Genomic DNA, 19,127 nt, shown 5'->3' on the forward strand with positions numbered 1-19,127 from the left:
TTGGTCATTGAAGGTGCCCCCAAACTAAGTACCATATTAATTACGTCACCAAGAAAAGGAGGTGGACAGGAACAGGAACCTTCTTCTGGAAGGGTTTAGTTTCAACACATTTTTGTTGACTTTCTTTTTTACCAAAGTGGGTGACTCCGCGTTGACCTTTGTCAAAATAAAAAAATTAAAAATTGTACTACTGAATTCGAAAATAAAAAATTAAACACGCACTAATCAATAATAGATAAATAAAAGTATAAAATTCAAATTTATCAATTTATTTATGTCAAAGTATATCTCTTACAAATTGTGTCACAATTATCAATATATTATGAAAAAACTCATACTTATAAGTGATGGATCTTGGTGTAATTTTTTTTTGTCATTAGATAATTGTAAGATTATAATAAAAAGAATTGCAAGTGAAATTCTTTAATTTAATTTAATAAATTAAATTTATCACATATTTTTAAACGAAAGTAATTTTTTATATTATATTTTTTAATTTGACTCAAAAATGACTTAAAGATAAACTAATTTTTTAACATTAACTTTTGATTAATTTAAAATGAAACAATAGTGAAATTATATTTTTCAAATATAAGTGATAAATTCAATTTATCACACTAAGCATAAGATCCGAATTAAAGCGATAAATGGTGACTTTAATTCATGCATAAACAAACATACAAATTTGTTACAAATGGAGAACTGGGGTTCAGCCTTGGGGCTGGGCTCAATATTTGATGTTGGGTTAAGATTTTGACCCAATCATGTTTGGGCTAAGATCCGACTCGGCTCCATAAAGCTACAACTAACTATTAGTAGTATTGCTACTAATACCGAAAGAAACTACTAATAGTATATTATATTATTAAGAAAGTTAATTTTTAAAAATTGGTTTTTTGGTATTTTTAATTATCAAGATAATAAAAACAATAAGTAATGAGAAGTAAATTATTTTAAGTTATTTTTTTGTCTAATTGGCAATGTGGTTAGTTGGGATGAGCTTTAACTTTGTATTTAGATTTGAACCATCAACACCCTTAAATGTATAAAGGTAAAATTTTCGGACAGCAATCGGGAGCATTAAGCACAGTAAATTGAAAATCTGTGTTAAAAGCATAATAAATAAGCCTCAACCGCCCTGTTAACAATACAGTCTCAATTCATAAGATAATGAGATAAAGAGAGCTGAAAATTAATTCTTGGGGTTTTAGGATCCGTGAAATACGATTCCTGTTTACTACTTTTTCTCGTCCTTGGTTCCACATGAAATCACTTAAAAAGGATCCATGGCCGTTGGACATAGCAGTCACAGTGTCAGACAAGTTTGACAAAGAGTCAATGAAGAGATAGTGGCTAAGGGGTTCATGATTCTGTTGATGCTATTCTGCTTCAGGAAATAAGAAAATCATGGTCAAGTTTTACATCGCTCGACAATCACATCTTTCTTACCGATGATTTCACATAGGGATTTTTTTTCATAAACCCCGGAAAGCCACATGGAAAATGATTGCTTTCACCATGTAATCATTTTTCCTGATACCTTTTGTCTGCTGCTTCCATCTGCTTCTCCACCCAACGATACGGAATTACCCAATGCCTTCCTCTTCCCTCTCTCTCGCTCTCTCTCACAGGATAATTAATAAAACATGTTAAGTTTCCAGAATCTCAGCTCTTATTTATTGTAACATAACTCATCTCATCAGGGCAGGACAACGTACAGTACTGAAAAACCCTTTCACATCATTAATTCAAGTTGTGGGGATTTTATGTCTTGAAAATTAGACCTAATACTGATGAAACTAATGATGAAGAACTTAAACGAAATGACCTATAAGAAACTAGATTATGACACCCATCATATGTTGTTAAGGAAACATTTACAGATAACTCCATCTTCACTCGGGTGAAGGGTAGTAGCCTAATTGTTCAATTTTTTTTTTTTTTTTTTGAGGAAAGGAAGCGTACTTGATCATGTTTATGGAGAAACAAATGAACTGAGAATAGAGCATTGTCATCTTCCACAATCATATTTCATCCCCCAATTCAATGAGCCCTGCCCCTGCCTCACAGACAACATCACCACGTCCTTTTGTTCTGGAAATCGAATCTCAAACGGATAAAAGTTAACTTCCCAAACTAAATATAGCATGGGAAAATATATGGTCCAGAATCAATTCATCACTAGAATCATCTGGACATTGCCAAAGACTCCACTCTGTCTATACTTCAACCAGAGACATCAACTATCAATTTGTGTCTGCTTAATCAAATTAATTATCCAAACACGTGTACTAATCAAACATATTTTTCAGATTAAATTGCTTTAAATGGAGGGAACTCATCAGTCAGGAGAATGCAAAAGGCCAAAAAAATAAGTTCATTTTGTTCAAGCCCATTTGATAGCACTGACAACCTAGATAAGAGAGAGGTGGGGGGGTTGTTTATTCAATTAATTAATCTTGGTTAACCCTGGGCATCCTTTCCTGGGAAAATACCGTTAGTCAACCGAGTGACTTCGCATGGCATGCATGCCATCGGCATTTAGTGTAAGGAATATGATCTGTCACCATTTCGTTGCCCCACTGAGATGGATCTTTGTACTGTTTTTTTCCCTCTTCCTTTATTCCATCGCCGTCAATCACTCTATTATATGTTCCGGCAGCTCTATGCATGATGTTAATTTGCAATGTGGAAAGAATTGAAGATTATGTATTGAAAAATCGATTCAGAAGACAGAAAATTAAAGCAGCATAAAAACATATCGTTGAGTCATGGAATTCTCTAAGTAGCGGTTAGTAATAAGTTTAAGCTCTATAAGATGGAAACTCTCTACTTTAATGCTCAGGACAAAGAAGCTGACAAGCCAGCTAACAAGGTCCGCTCACATTGGCGTCACCGCGTACTCTGTACAGCAGCCCTAGCTAGCTAACTAGTTAGAATTGAAACAGAAAGCCTACACACAAATTGAAAACCCCTCCATTTTAATTAAAAAAAATGCAACGAAAAGGAGATAAGATCAAAGAGCAAATCATAATTCATATATTTAATATAAATATAAAAGTTGATAATAAATAAGAGTTAGGCCTAGCCAGCCCAGAATATTCCGGTTCCTAGAGTGTTAAACGAGAAAATCAGAGCCAAAGTGCACCAGCTTCTTTGAGGAGAGGGACCAATGTGCCATTGATGTGGCAAGCCATGAGTGTTTCAATGCCACCAAGGAACTTGCCACCAACAAACACTGCAGGAACGGGCTGTCGACCATCGGCGGCGAGCTGAAAGAGGACAGCTTGGATGTCAGGGCCGGAGACGTGGTGGTCGAGCTCGATGATGGTAGGGCCGACTCCGAGCCCGAAGAGGAGGCGTTTAGCCACGGTGCACATGCAACAGCCACTCATGCTGAACAGAACTACTGCGTTGGTGGAAGCCAGCTGCCTCACTATCTGGTATGGATTGTCAAGCTTCATTGTTGCTGACGCCTCGCTGTCTATTGCTATGTTGCTCACCATTGGAATCCCAGTTTTTTTTGCCACCTGCATCTTTGGGTTTGATCACAACAACAAAAGATAATAGAACAAGAAAAAGAAGGAGAAAATGTGATGAAACCTCAAAGGTAGATGAAGCTAAAGGAAGGTGACAAGGTTTTTTTAAGGTTGAAGAGAGGAGGGGGATGGTCAAACCTAATAAATTGAAGCAGAGGTGAAAAAGAGTGGGAAATGAAAAGGGAGTTTGTAGGTATTCTGAAACAGAGTAGAAACGTTAAACGAAACTGACACAGTGAGTAATATAGACTAGAATTGACTCTAGCACTTTTATATTGTATACTGATATAAAGTAGTAGTACTATATATATATATATATGAATAAAAATGAAACATTCTACGTTGCTACTACTGCAAAAACTTTGCTGGTTTTTTTATAGAACCAAGAAAGTATAAAAGGAAAGAAACACCTAGAGAGATTATCAAAAGATGAAAAGGAATATCAATCCTGAGAAAGAGAGGAGAGGTACCTGAAGCTAAGTACCCGGCAAAACCTGACGGGGCTTGAGCTCTGCCAATCTCTTCCAAGTGTACGGACAGCAGTCAGTATTACCCCCTCTAATCATCCACCTTTAGAGGCAGGCATGCCTTCTTTGACGTTGCAGAGAAAAAATATATGTACACCCATCTATATAATATATATATAAAGATAAATTTGAGTTTTTATTTCTTTTTTTATATATATATATAACAAACAAAACCCTTTAGTTTTTCAAACACGTTGCCTGCAGTCAAAGAATCAAGCAGATCAATGTTGAGATATATATATATATACTTACACAAAAAAGAGCAAAAAAAAAAAAAAGATGAACAAAACTTTCATGCAGGTTCCAGAGATTAGTGTGTGAAGGATGGGGTGGGACCCTTTATAAGAAACAGTACCAAAATATCCCAACAGAAAAGGATTCTTGTAAGCTAGTCGCTCACGCCGATATCAGAACTCCTCAGAAAGGAACAACCCTAGCAACAACAAATAATATCCTCGTAGACTGATGTTTTTATTTTTTTTTTATTTTTTTCTCTCTTTAAACGCGTGAGCCTTGTAGTACGGCCACTTGTTTCCGTTTCAGCAGGTAAAGGGAAAAGAAAACTGCTGAATTTTTTTTATTGTTTTTTATGCTTTTGAAGTGAAACTGAAAAAAGAATTAAAATCTAAATAAAGAGTAGTAATAAATAAGGGTTTTTCTTTTATGGGTTTGTGTGGAGAGGTAGCGGGGATGGGTATAGTGGTAATAAGAGGGGATTACATGGAAAAGGAAACCGACAAGCCGACATAGAGCGACTGAAACGCCGTCGTTGGAAGGGTCAGTAAGTCGCTTTCTTTCTCTCCTCAGAGTGGCAGCAGGGTGTTTGTCCTTTGCTTACGGCGACGCAGTCAGGTTATGCCTCTTATTTAACCTCATCCCCATTCCTAGCCTTAGGATCCCATATTTCTTAACTTATAGTTTTCTTTTCCAGATTTTAATTATAATATTTACACGTGAAATAGTTTATTTTATTTAGAGAAGATAATTATATCGAGCACTAAATCAAATATCCGATGTAAATATAAAATAAATTTTTTATTTTAATTTTGTAGAAAGAATAGTACCAAGATGTTCTCCACCCCATTTATACTTTCTTTTTAATTAAGTAACCCAATTATATATTTCATTATAACATGCATTTTGTAAAACCAAAAAAGGGCTTTTGAGTGAAATCTCCAATTTGAACAGTTAATAGGTGGGTGTAGTAATATTGCCATAATGAGTTCACCTTTTCCTTTATGAGTTTTATCAAGGATGTTCAGATCAGATAATAGGAGTGATCATTATATATTGTAAATTACACTGCAAAATGTTTGACCTTTTATGGTAAAAAATGCAAGTAAAACCGACCGGGTTAATTCTAGTATACTGGTTTTTATTTTTTTAACCTTGCAATGTACCTTTCCATTAAAATCATTATATACTGGTTTTTATATAGGAAAGTACCATCCTTTGTAAATCAATATATCTTTAAATATGATATAAATTTATGCACACAGTCACTTTATTATTATTGTTTGTTTTCTTTACAAACATGCAAGTAATCAATTTTAAATTGTAAATCAATCAAATTGAAACATTCAAAATAAAAAAAAATTGAGAAAAAAAAGGACCAATTTTATCCATGAATCACTACTTTTAACAGGGATAACATTGAGAGAAGTACATGTATACAAATGGATTTGAATCCATCATCATTTGCTAAGCTAGTTCAAAGGGTGAAGAGGAACGAAATGAACCAAAAAAAGGAACTAATTTAATTAGTAGTAAATCATGCCTCAACGGGTCATCTCTCATTCAATAGAGTTTCTTGATATCCGAATATCCTACCCCAAGCACCCCCTAGAGTGCAAGCAAGAAACTGATATATAGCCCCGAAACAGGCTTCAAAAGGGTCCCTAAAGTAAACATTCCAACATGAAAAAGACGACGCTACGTTGTTCTTTAGCTTTCCCCACAAATTCAAGAGGCAATTCTCGTTTCTGTTAGCAAGAATTGCCGCCGACTGAAGATAAGCAGAGGCTGCAGACTTGACCAGTCGGTTCCGAATGATGATTTTGGAATAATCGAACTCATTTCCTTCTTGATTTATCGAGCGGCAGGGTGGTGGTGATGAACTCAAAATAACGTCCTTCAAGCTTGTGTAGCGGGGTTCATCTTCGATTTCAGGGTCCGGGGAAATCGAAGAATTCCTAGTGAATTTCAATAAAGGAAAATTTTGTAGCTTTTCCAAATCTGTGTCCATGATTAGCCATGAGAGGTTGATGTGGTCGACAATGTGGGCACTTTAGAAGCAGGAAAAACAAAAGAAAATTGTTGTATAAGTTCAAAGGTGATCAAATATTTTCTCTAGGTTTCTGTTGATCAGCATGAACCCGGAAACCGAAAGAGGAAAAGGCTCCAGGTGGAAAACAATTGCAGCTTCAGATTGTTGCGTTAACTTGTTTAACGATTTTTGCTATAGAGAGAAAAAAATTTTATGTAAAATTAGGTTTCTGTTTTTCTGCTGGCAACGACATTTCTATGGGCAATCCTTTTATGTAGCCAACTGACACGGACAACTTGAAAAGACTGGTTTCTTTTCGAGCTTGCATTTGTTCTCAACATAAACTCGTAACATTTACATAACGCTCCAATAATCTTTGGATTAATATTCGATACAGTGTCAAGCTATCAAATTCTAATACTTCATTAATAAGGTAAAAAGAATAAAATTCACCTTTTATTTCTTTCAAAATAATAAAGACTTAAAATAATATTAATGTTTTATTTTCTTCAAAATATTACCTCATTAATAAAATGTCAAGATTAGATAACCTGATAGTATATAGAAATTAATGCATCAAACATTTTCTCATAATCTTTAAATAAAGTGTCAATGCCTTTTGTTTAATTATCTCTAAATACTGAGATATAAGAGGAAAGGGATTTAGGATTCAATTTGCCTGTTATTAGTAAGTATATATCTTATAGGAAATGCTTAATTTTGCATGGTAGCATCTGAATTATATGAAGATGTTAATTAGTAATTGTCAAAAATCTATGACCAAGTGTAAGCATATATTTTGTTAGCATGCTATTGAGCATGCAATGTATAGGGTGTAACATGATTTTAGCGTTGCAGAGTTAGACTGAATGATAAATGCATACGAGGTGTGAAACGATTTTGGGTTAAGTGGACTTGAAACTAAAATTATTGCATCAAGATGTATTTTGAGAATTTTTTTCCTTTTCATAATAAATTATTATGATTTTGAGGGAAATTATTTTTTATTTTATATAAAGTAACAAGGTATGAAGTTTAAAAAAGCTAAAAACTTTTTAACAATATTCAAATAAGTTTTTTTTTATTATATTCAATTAAACTTCTGTACTTTTATTTTAAGTGAAATAAGCTTTTATGATTAATGATTGACTAATTATCATTAGTCAAAATACACCTTGTTATTTTATATCCATATGATATTGATATAGCAGTGATGTGAAAGATGAGAAATGCCACATGATCATATTTAGTGGTAGAGTCAGAATTTCAAAATTGAGGGGACAAAAAAAAATTCAATATTTGAAGGGGCGAAACTATAAAATTTTTAAAAAATCAAGGATAAAATTATAAATATTTAAAACAAAACAAAAAAAAAATTATAAACTTTTGAAATTTGGGGGAATGGGGGCCCTAGCTAGCCCCCTTCATTCGCCTTTAATCATATTGTCATGTTAAATTAGTATGTCACGTTATCATCAATTATACTATGTCAACATGCAAGATCATAATCAATTATAATATATTAAGATACCACATTGGTACTATACGACATAAAATGACAAAAAGCATTTTGATTAAATTATTCATTAATCATAAAAACTTATTTGATTTAAAATAAAAATATAAAGATTTATTTAACTTAAAATAAAATACAAAAACTTAATAAAAATATAAAGACTTATTTAATTTTTTTAAAAATATTATGTCAAGTAACAACAACAAATATTAAATTGGCTGTCTAAGCTTCGTTGGGGAGTAGAATTCTAACTTGATTTTTTGCTTATGAAATGGTTTTCTCAGAAAATCGTAGGTAGCAGTAAATATTGGTTTTGGTTTACAAGCCATAACAGGAAAAATCTAAAGAATTTAAAAGCCTATTAACAAAAGCAATAGCAATTTACCATCAAAAGAAGTAAAACGAAACAAGAAAAACCCCAAAAAGGTAAATGAAAGTTCTCAGAAATTAACAACTAGTTTTATATCGAAATGTGATTCAAGATCAAAGTCCTAATCTATTGAAACAAATTGGAAAAGCCACATTCCTAAGGCAATACAAAAATCTGGTGCAAATCAAGAATGACATATAAAGAATAAATGGCAGCTAGCGCCTTCAACTCATGATGAAAACGGGGAAACAAAGAAAAAAGAACAACAAAGATGGGTCAAGGGAGATACGAGGGCAATTTTGATCATCAAAATGTCCACTTGCATAATAGTTTAGCTGACATGCTAAGTGGCAAAAATGAGACCTCCAACGAGCCTTACGGGTTGCCCAACAATGTTTATCGCCAGGGTATTCTGAAACTAAATGGGGTTTGTGTCCTACTGCCTTCTAGGATATGAAGACGGGGTCTTTGAAATTTACCCTAAAAAGCATCCGGAGTGATGACATTCTCAGTTTTTTTTTTCTAGTATTTGAAAATGATTAACTGAGGAACTTGGACAATTTGTCTTGTACATGCAGCCTGATGCAAATACAAGTTGTGTTTTAGTTAGCTAGACCTTGTGTTTGTTCTGGGTCATGGACCCAGGGCTTAGGTTCACCTCTCACTGGATTACATCAGATCTCTATAAAAATGGGTCTGAGACCAGCTGGGCTTAGTTTTCTACTTGATCATATCAATCTTGATATAATTCCTTGTTTGCAATTCAATGTTCAAATGCACCTTGCAAGTCGATTCACAAATTCACGTGGTCTACAACTTTTGTGAAAGCAGAACAGGTGTGAAACCTGGGATCTATGTCGGCCGTGAGTGGAAATATGTTTACTCTCCTTTCAATTGTAGGAGCCACAACAAGCGCTTTTTTTTACACAAAAACAATGATTTAGCTGTGTATAGGTTAATTGCTTATCAATCTCAAAATATGCATTTGCTGATCAAGTAGTTTAGAAGATAAATTTGGTGAAAAATCTATTTTAAAGTGTGGTTGTTGAACGCTTGCTTGTCCAAAAGGGATCTTCTTTATCAAAATCTTAAAGCTTTGGGCACAAAGAGAAGAGGAAAACTACTTAAAGAGAAGTAAAGAAAGCTCCTTGACATTGACAGCTCAATGCTAGGAATTATCCAGAATCTGATCATAAATCTATGGAAAATGGTTCTAACATAGTAGTGGGTAGGTGGGGAAAGTAGACAAAGAGAGAAAGGGAAAAAAAAAAAAAAGAATCAACTTTGAGCATGTGTTAGACATGGACATTACATGTTAGACTAGAGATTGTAACCATTATCATTGTTATTATCTATATGTATAATATTGAACACCACAACCATATGACATAAATATATAGCTGCTCTTAGTTATCTCATGAAATCAGTCAAGCTGCTAAAAACACAAGGGGCCTCTATCAAAGTGCATGATTGAATATTGGAATCCATAAAACAAAAATTTTAATTATATAGTAAAAAATTGGTATATTATCTGAATTCTTAGAGTCAAATTTTTCTTCTAAAGGGTTAAGAATCAATTAGTGCTAATTGTAGGAGAGAATATGGGACCAAGAGCAAAAAGGGTGCCCATTAATAAATGCTGTGGGGGTTAACTAAAAGAGAAAAGGATGAATGTAGAATATGGATGTAAGGTTGTAAGGGTTGCCATTTGCCGTAAGCCTATAAGAAGACAGAGAAGGTGTGGTCCTCAATCATCTCCATACATCAGTGTCAAAGCCCATGTAAAGAAAGCTTGTTTGTTTCCATTCCTCTTTCAGTCAACAGCATGTGCTTAAGGGAGTTTAACGAGAAAGACCCGGACCATACTTGTGATGTAGAATCTCTTTGAGAGAGACCCAAATCATTAAAACTTTACCCATTATATTATATTTGAAGTCTAAATGAACTGTATATATAACCTTTGGAAATGAAAAGAAATATTCCTGTTAAGAAATTATTTTGGTTAATTTGTTTTTTACTTTTTATTTTTTATAATTTTAAACTGTATAACCCCAGCTTTGCCTTCACTGATACAAACCAAAATGTTAACAAATACTTATTTGACTCTGGGTTTTTTTTTTTTTCAAATAAAAGATCAATTGACCCCACTTTTGTTTTTTTGGCAGTGCTTAGCAACTCTGACCTGGCTCTATAATTTTAGGGAACAACAATTTTAGACAGTAGGAAGGGGCCCAATAGAAGGCAAAAGTTTCCTTAATGCCCATTTCTCCACCCTTTTCTCAGTGTAGAAGACAAAAGAAGAAGAAGATCATTTATGTAATTTTCACAATCATGTGTTGTCGAATGCTGAAAGGTCTTTGGACCTTACATCGTCCAAGCCAGGTAGGGCAAATGAAAGAGACATGGTTTCTTTTAGGAAAAGGTTTTTGGATTGAAATTGAACTTCAATCCAGACATTAAAGGTCAGTACCAGTTGCGAATAAAGAGTGATGACTGATGAGAGGGTATGGAATCTGGGGGGTCTGCTATATCTTCCATTAGCTAAAGTTAAGAACTGCAAAATCCAACTTGTCAATTGCCATTGTTAGGTCATTGTGAACATTTAAAAGTACGATCAAGACCCATCACTTGATTATTACGAATAACTTTGGCAAATCATCATTGCAGAACAACCATTTTAACAGCAATTAAGTTGTCCAAATTTGAGGAATTTTCTTCTGTGCACGATATAATTAATACCTTTAACCCGTTTATCTCTTCCCTACACTTTCTGTCTCCAAGTTTATATAACTATTTTCGTTCATAAAAGATTTGAGTAACCAGAAAATCAAAGCTTAAACCAAGAAATTTTTTATAGAATTATTCTATTTGATTAGAGCTCAGGGGAGCTCATTGTAGGTTTGTACCCTCCAATTGATTTGATTTTTAGTCCAACTCTTAAAGGCCATTTTGTTCCGATGAGTATATTAACATGGTTCATGGGGCATGGTCCACCACTTCCACCTTAAAAAGAATCCCAAATGGTGGGACAAAGACAAAACTGCAACTGGGATACGTTCTTGAGATCAGATAATAACTGCCAAATCTGCATTCGTTTGCAAAATCTGTCAAAACTTTCACCAAGTGAAAGCCTACCAATTGAAACAGGGGAGAGCATGTTCATTTGCCTGTCCGAAAAGTAAGAGTACAGAGATCGTTGCTGTTAGTCCAAAATCTGGGTGGAGTTCCTGATGTCAAGATTTGATTGGGAGAATGTTCAGTACAATCATTGCGGAATCCCCAATTTCTTGTGAACTGATTATTGCAGACATTGCAAATCCTCTTCTTCTCTCTCTCCCTCTTTCTTTATATCAAATAATTCATTGAATTATTAGGTGACATTATTTCTTCGTGTATGTTTATGCATATTATATGCTTTCTTATGAAAAAAAAACCTTGGTCAAAGTTTCTTGTTTATACAGATTCAAAAGTAATTAATCCTTGTCAGATTGCTCTGGCATGATGTAGTTTAATTAGTCTGTCTTCAAGCCCTCTCGCACACAAGCCTTACTAAATTAGGCAAACTTTGACTAGCTCTTCTGCAAGCCTACCCAAGCTCTTTCTATATCCATATCTTCTCATTTATAATCGGATATATTTTTGGGTCGAATTTGATGATCCTCAGTAATTAGTATGCTTCTAATCTGATCTTTTTGATTAGTTTATAATCATTAATTTTGAAAAGAGTGATGTATCAGTATGCAAATTAGTCCTTCCATGATCTCAACTTTATCAAGAAAAAAGTAATAATGATTTTCAAACTTTGAATAAGAGCCAGATTCCTCACTTCATAAGTGCATATCAAGGACCTTTAAACACTGGAAGTTGACTGATATCTACTAATTAATTACTATTAAATTATTCACAGTGAAATATTTAATTTCTTGATCTCCAGATTCTTCTGCTCTGCTCTTCCATTTTTTAATGTTTTCTGGCGTTTTTTCTTTCATTTTCATCGGACCCATATGATTAAAATAAGTATATACGTCCATTGGCAGCAGTACCCAAACACAAGCCTTTTCCTTCACTTGTTCATAGCAATTGTGAAGTATATATATTTGCCACTAAAGAACAAATAATCTCTTTTGGTAAGTATTAAAGAGATTACCTTAGTCTGGATCAGTGATCAGTACAGTAACAAACACATCAACTATGTCCGTTCTTAATTCAAACAAAAAATTAATCGATAAAACGGATTAAATAGTATCAGAGTATATCTTTACATTATAAGATAATATTTTTAATATAAAATTCAAATCAAATATAGCCAAATTTATTAAATATTTTTTTAGAGACAATTATGTATCCCTTTTAATAATAGTTATTTTGAGCTCGAAATTGCAAATAGTATAAGAATTTCTAGTGGTAGTTCTTTTGCTATGCACCAAATTAGACAAGTACCAAAAGAATAAGGAAAGTTCCGGTTCCTCTTTCCTTGCACATTTTTAACCTTATTATCAACCAAAGTAAAAGCCAGAGGAAAGTATAAAACAGTCAAAATGATTTGATTTTTGAGAGTCTTTGCAAATTGCACGTTTTAAAGGGTTTGGCAAAGACTTTTCAGCTTTTGGAGAGTCTGGATTTGGATAGTCTTGATTTCTCAACTTGAATTTTGTTGAAATTTTTTTTTTAAGTTGGGAGAAGAGGATTTGAATCTTAAGATCATGTATTAATAAATGAGTCAAGTGTTCGGATGCTCTATTCCTAACTAAGTTACCTAAACAAATGTTAAACAATAGCCCTTTCAAATGTCACATGCTTCGTTGCTTAATTTTTCTTTTTATGGGTGATTACTTCTTTTTCTCTAAATGACAAATTTATTATCAAAGATTTTTGTTGCTGTGAAAGTTTTAATACAACTGAATATTTAATTTAATAATCGGTGCATGTATCTTTATACAATAAATTGTATTAAAACATATTGTAAATGTATTTATGTTCCAATGATGAGAAATGTCATATACTATATTACATCAAATTAATATCTTTGGACCTAACTCTCTTACTGTCGCATTACTAGGCAGTACTCTACTCAACGCTGATATTAAAATGTTGCAAAATTTCAGCGGAGCTAGTTGGTCCAGCCTTCCTTTACACAAAGTCAGGATTATTATTAATTAAACTTCGGATTAGATAAAGAGTGCATTGCAGTTCAAAATTGAGATGCTGTGTCTAGGATCACTCCATTTTTGTATTGGTTGTCTCCATAAAATATTGTCCACATGTGGATTAAGAGATCAGCACGACAATATTGACCAATTAAAACATGGGTCAATTAATAATTTGTTTTTATCTTATTAAAACAAATTAATTTTTAAATGATTTTTAAATATTTGATTCGATAATAAATGGATAATTTTTTAATTATAATTGTTATACATCCTTTTTCGTTTGATCTTGACAAAATTTAATCCTTAGCCAATTTATGTAAAAAATTAGATATTACTGAATGGATTTATACTACTTAAGGATCCTTTGCTTGGAGTTTTTAATTTGTTTTATAAAATTATAGAGTGTATGTTCCATGTGATTTTTTTTTAATAAAGAAACTCATATTATAATTAAAATATTTAAACTTTGCCATTTGCGCATCCAACCAATATAATGACTCCAATTTTTGTAGTTTTTTCTTCGATTCTTCCTCACTCCTCAGCGGTGCAATCTTGTCGGCATTACTAAATTATGGTTTCCATATTTATCTTGATGATTTAATTTATTGGGTCCATTCTATTTGATTCAACTCTAAGATTTTGTGTTATTATCATTTAAATTGAAACAACAAATTCAATAAACAAGTTTTAATTTAGCCAATTTTCCATATATATATATAAAGAGGAATAAAATCAAATTTAGTTTAATATAATTGTTAGTAATTGAAACCTTCAGGAAAACTTGATTTTAGAAAAAGCTTTACCTTAAGTCTGATTCTCAAAAATAAATGTCCATAGGGAAATTAATAATTGTTGGCTTCAATTTATAAGCACATAAGTTGTTTATTATGGCTATTAATTAGTGACAGAAAATGGCTTCAATAATCATAATTATGCCCTGCAGGTGAAGGCAAATTATTAATTGCCTTAATGGAAGCCTGCCATATATGCTTAAGCAACGCAGCTACAAATTAATCTGAAACAAAAAATCACTTTGAGCGGGGTTTCTCAGTTCTTCTGGCTGGTAGCCCCTGCTTCTCATGTGTTGTACTTTTTGTGACGGTTGAGTTTTTGGTATTTTGCTATAAGAAGGTTTGAGGCTTCGGATTGTTGGATTCTGGGTTCAGGAGAATCTCTGTGGGTTAAATGTTACAGAAGTTAACATAGCACGTTTGATTGGTGCATTATCTGAGCCTTTTTCTTTTTCCAAATCAAAGAAAGAACTGGATAATCTTCAACCACAAACTGTGAGTGGATCACCTTCCTGTAACATCAATTTAGACAAATATCTATAATTTAGTTGATAAATCAAATTATATCTGGAAAAAAAGGTTGCTTAATTTCACAGTTTCATGTCAATTTTTTTATTTAAAAAAAAAAAAGAGAGAAGATTTCCACATTAAAATTGCAAAATGGATGCCAATAATATAGCAGAGAATATATGATTTGCTTTCAAGTGGTAGTAATATTAAAATTGTATACGTAGTTAGGAGTGCCCAGATAATATTTTCTTCCCGATGCAGTTGAAGCTAAATCAGGCAGGTAATTCAGTGCTTTCCTTAATCCATTTTCAAGTTTAGGGACAATAAAGAAAAAAGGGTCCACATTGATGAGGATCATGAACGACAAAGTTTCTTGACTCTTGACTTTGGCTGGATAACTCCCTTATATAACCATTCCTGTTTGCTCTCAGTTCCTCGTTCCTAAACTCCTCTCTTCTCTGTGTTTTTCTAATTTCTAGGAAAACAAACACACACACTCATAAAGCCAAAAGAAAGAAAACCCCACTTCTCCTCCTCTCTCTCTCTCTCCGTCTTTCTCTTTCTTTCATGGGAAAATAACTTCTCTTGGTTGTGTTTGGAGAACTAGCCAGAACATTAGATCATAAGTAGCAAGAAATTTAAGTGTTAGCCTTGTAGCAAGAAATGGAAGGAGGGATTCATACAGGCACTGATGCCTCAGCTTTCAAGGAATGTTTCTCTTTGACATGGAGAAATCCTTATGTTCTTCGCCTTGCTTTCTCTGCTGGGATTGGTGGCCTTCTCTTTGGCTATGACACAGGTCAATTTTCTGTATCTTTCTGTTCCCTTATATATGCATCTGTTTCCTTTTTCTCTCAAAAAATTTTCCTTGGTTATTGCAGGTGTGATATCAGGTGCTCTCTTATATATCAGAGATGATTTCGAGTCTGTGGATAGACAGACTGTCTTACAGGTGACATGATATTACTTTACATTTTGTATCTACTTTGACGTTATGTAAATACTCTGCCCAAATTTTTGTGTATATCTCTCCAGGTTCCTGCCAAAATTTCTCGGTGAATCCGCCCATTTTTGGACAACGGTGTCCCTTTAATCTGTACTTATTATTATTCAAAGCACTCACACCAGTCACCGCTCTGTTCTCTTAACTTCTGTCGTGACCCTGTTCAATTTTGTTCAACAAAATTGCTGAAATGGCATCTGCCTAGGCTATTGGTTTATCTTAAACTGTTGGTAATTGGTAATGTTGGGAGTTGCACACGTTTGCTTAAAGTCTTGGGGCCTCTGGTGCAAAGTCTTTATCTCAAGGTTGTTTCTTCTGATTTAGGAAAACTGTTTGTTCTCAAAGTTTTCATGAATTCTATCAGCTATCAGGTTTTTTTGTAGTCATTTGTCTTTTCAAATCAATGACTCTTGAACCTTTTGGAACAAATTTCTATAGTTTGACAAATTATATTGACTTAAATTCTAAGAAATCTGTTTATAAGTTTTTCAAGGCGTTGATTGTTTCCTCTGTTTTTATTCACAGACAGTTAAAACTGTTTTGAGATCATCAAACTTTGTTTTCTAAGAAACTGTAAAATAAATGGTATTCTATATGTAATAGGTTACAACAAACTGGAAGTTTCCTCTATTCACTGCCTAACTTGTTCCCCCCCCCCCCCCAACCTAAAAAAATATTTAAAAAGAGTAAAATTTTAATTTTTGAAGAAGATTGCCTGAAATTGTTGAAGTGATTACAAGGCTGGAATTAGAGTCTAAGCAATTTTAAAATGGCAAATGGTGGGTAAGTATCAAAAAGGTTCATTCTTAAAAATTAGAAAAAGAAGTGACATGGTCCATTTGAGCTTGAAGTGGTCTAATACAAAGCTAGGCCTAGGCTATGAGAATTTACTGAAAGGGCACCCCTGGCATCACCTGCAGGGTGCAGCTAAAATTAGACTGGCTGTAATGTTATCTCAATTAATCATATGTAATTTAGAAATTCACTTTTCCATTTTCCTTTTCACAACGTTGTATTGATTTAATTTCTACATTAAAACAATATATATATATATGGGAATTTTGTTCAAACCCTGGTCCAAGTTAGCACAGAACATGTGAAGGAACAAATTCCAGGATCTCATGTAACAACTAGTAATTTACTAGTCCCTAAGCTGCTAAAACCATTCTGATGCATGGCCAATTGTTCATATACATGAAAACAGGAGAGTATAGTGAGCATGGCAATTGCTGGAGCCATCATTGGAGCTGCAGTTGGTGGGTGGATGAATGATCGATATGGAAGAAGAACTGCTATCCTCATTGCTGATTTCCTGTTTCTCATTGGAGCTGTGATTATGGCCTCTGCTCCTAGCGCTCCTCTTCTTATTGTTGGCCGAATATTTGTGGGACTTGGTGTTGGAATGGCGTCAATGACATCTCCTCTTTATATATCAGAAGCTTCCCCTGCCAAAATCCGTGGTGCCCTTGTTAGTACCAACGGATTTCTTATTACTGGTGGCCAGTTCCTCTCTTACCTTATTAACTTGGCTTTCACCAAGGTAAGCTAGCAAAACATGATACTGAATGCCCTCGAAAATTGGATTACAAAAATATCTGAATAGGCATTAATTAAGGTGCTAAACTTTGATGGCATTCTACTTCAGGCACCAGGGACATGGAGGTGGATGCTTGGAGTTGCAGGACTCCCACCAATTGTGCAGTTCATTTTGATGTTTGGTCTTCCAGAATCACCCCGTTGGCTATTCCGCAAAGTTTGTAATCATATTCCAAACTATATTAATTTTATAGTGTGAAAATGTTCAGGTATTTGGTTTTTAAGCTTTGAAGTATTAATTCCTTGTCTTCTCCAAAACAGGGAAGAGAAGAAGAAGCCAAAGCCATTTTGAGGAAAATTTACCCAGTTGATGAAGTTGAACAAGAAATTCTAGATTTAAAAGAATCCGTTGAGGCAGAAATTAGGGAAGAAGGATCTTCTGAAAAGATTAACATCATTAAACTGTTACAAACCAAAACAGTGAGGAGAGGGCTCACAGCTGGTGTTGGTCTCCAAGTTTTCCAACAATTTGTTGGCATAAACACAGTCATGTATTACAGTCCTACCATAGTTCAGTTAGCTGGTTTTGCCTCTAACCGAACAGCACTCCTCCTTTCCCTTGTCACTGCTGGCCTCAATGCCTTTGGCTCCATTGTGAGCATATACTTCATTGACAGGACAGGGAGGAAGAAGCTGCTGATTATTAGTTTGCTTGGACTGGTAATTTCCCTTGGTGTTTTATCAGGAGTTTTCCATGAGACCACATCCCATTCTCCAGTGGTTAGCAGTGTTGAAACATCTCACTTTTCAAATTATACATGTCCTGATTATAGTTCAGCTGCCAACTCTGCTACTTGGGACTGCATGAAGTGTTTGAAGGCTTCCTCTCCACATTGTGGGTTCTGTGCTTCACCAACAAACAAGGTAAAACACATGCTACCACCAAACAAAAGCTTTAATAAGGTCACATATTTTCCCTTCATTAACTAGTTTATTGTTACTGCAGCTACTGCCAGGGGCATGTCTGATCTCAAACGACACAGTGAAAAAGCAGTGCCATGACGAAAGCAGGCTATGGTACACAAGGGGATGTCCAAGCAAATATGGATGGCTTGCGCTTATTGGTCTTGCTCTCTACATCATATTCTTCTCCCCTGGAATGGGAACTGCCCCATGGATAGTCAACTCTGAGATTTATCCGCTCAGGTTTAGAGGTGTATGCGGTGGAATTGCTGCAACTGCCAACTGGATTTCAAATCTCATTGTGGCTCAGTCCTTTTTATCACTTACAGAAACGATAGGGACTTCCTGGACATTCCTAATTTTTGGAGTCATTTCTGTGGTGGCTTTACTCTTTGTAATTATATTTGTGCCAGAAACAAAGGGGCTGCCTATTGAGGAGATTGAGAAGATGTTGGAGGTTAGAGCTTTGCACTGGAGGTTCTGGGAGAAAAGTGATGAACCAAAAGAAAAGAGCCAAGAAGTGTGAATAAATACCAGGGAGAGAATGGTGCAAGTAGGATGCCGAACCCTGAAAAATTGGACATTGCATTTAGCAAGAATGGAATTAATTTGATAATGAAAGCTGCTCCTGTCTCTCTCTCTCTCTATTTTACAATCTCCATTCTCTGCAGGAAACAAAGCGGGAAAACTGATTTCATGTTTTACAGTCTCCGTGCTTTTATTTTACGCCAATTTTATTTCTGATGGCATTGGGGGGCATACATTGTAGGAAATTATAGCAACATTGTTACAAATCTCCATGTATGTTCTCTACGTTAAACGAAATTGTTAAAACTTTGCCAATTACTTCTATAAATAGTTTCTTTCTCCCCAGAAATTTCTTCTGATAAGATGAAAAGAACAAAAAAGAAACAAGGAGGATCTCTTTTATACTTGGCTGCATTGCGACAATTACT

General features: G+C 34.3%; 2 protein-coding genes across 3 annotated transcripts; one reads left to right on the forward strand and one right to left on the reverse strand.

Moving 5' to 3' along the window:
- Nucleotides 1–3,018: 3,018 nt before the first annotated feature.
- On the reverse strand, nt 3,019–4,128 carry LOC18596467 (glutaredoxin-C9-like). 2 transcript variants are annotated; one of them, XM_007024962.3, is made up of 2 exons: nt 4,010–4,128; nt 3,019–3,530 (listed from the first exon to the last, which is right to left on the reverse strand). In XM_007024962.3, exon 2 carries the CDS (start codon nt 3,504–3,506, stop codon nt 3,132–3,134), a length of 375 nt encoding a protein of 124 aa, XP_007025024.3. In that variant the 5' UTR covers nt 3,507–3,530; nt 4,010–4,128; the 3' UTR covers nt 3,019–3,131. The 2 variants fall into 2 exon arrangements, with proteins under 2 accessions (XP_007025024.3, XP_017978494.2); XM_018123005.2 differs by having other exon boundaries at nt 3,019–3,536.
- Nucleotides 4,129–15,067: 10,939 nt separating this feature from the next.
- INT2 (inositol transporter 2) lies at nt 15,068–19,048 on the forward strand. The gene is made up of 6 exons (XM_007024964.3): nt 15,068–15,468; nt 15,551–15,621; nt 16,877–17,212; nt 17,318–17,425; nt 17,530–18,132; nt 18,215–19,048. The coding sequence occupies exons 1-6, from the start codon at nt 15,333–15,335 to the stop codon at nt 18,695–18,697; spliced, it is 1,737 nt and encodes a 578-aa protein (XP_007025026.3). The 5' UTR covers nt 15,068–15,332; the 3' UTR covers nt 18,698–19,048.
- Nucleotides 19,049–19,127: the final 79 nt, after the last annotated feature.

The sequence above is a fragment of the Theobroma cacao genome, chromosome 6, assembly GCF_053813885.1.
Source record: "Theobroma cacao isolate CCN51 chromosome 6, ASM5381388v1, whole genome shotgun sequence".
NCBI lineage: Eukaryota > Viridiplantae > Streptophyta > Magnoliopsida > Malvales > Malvaceae > Theobroma > Theobroma cacao.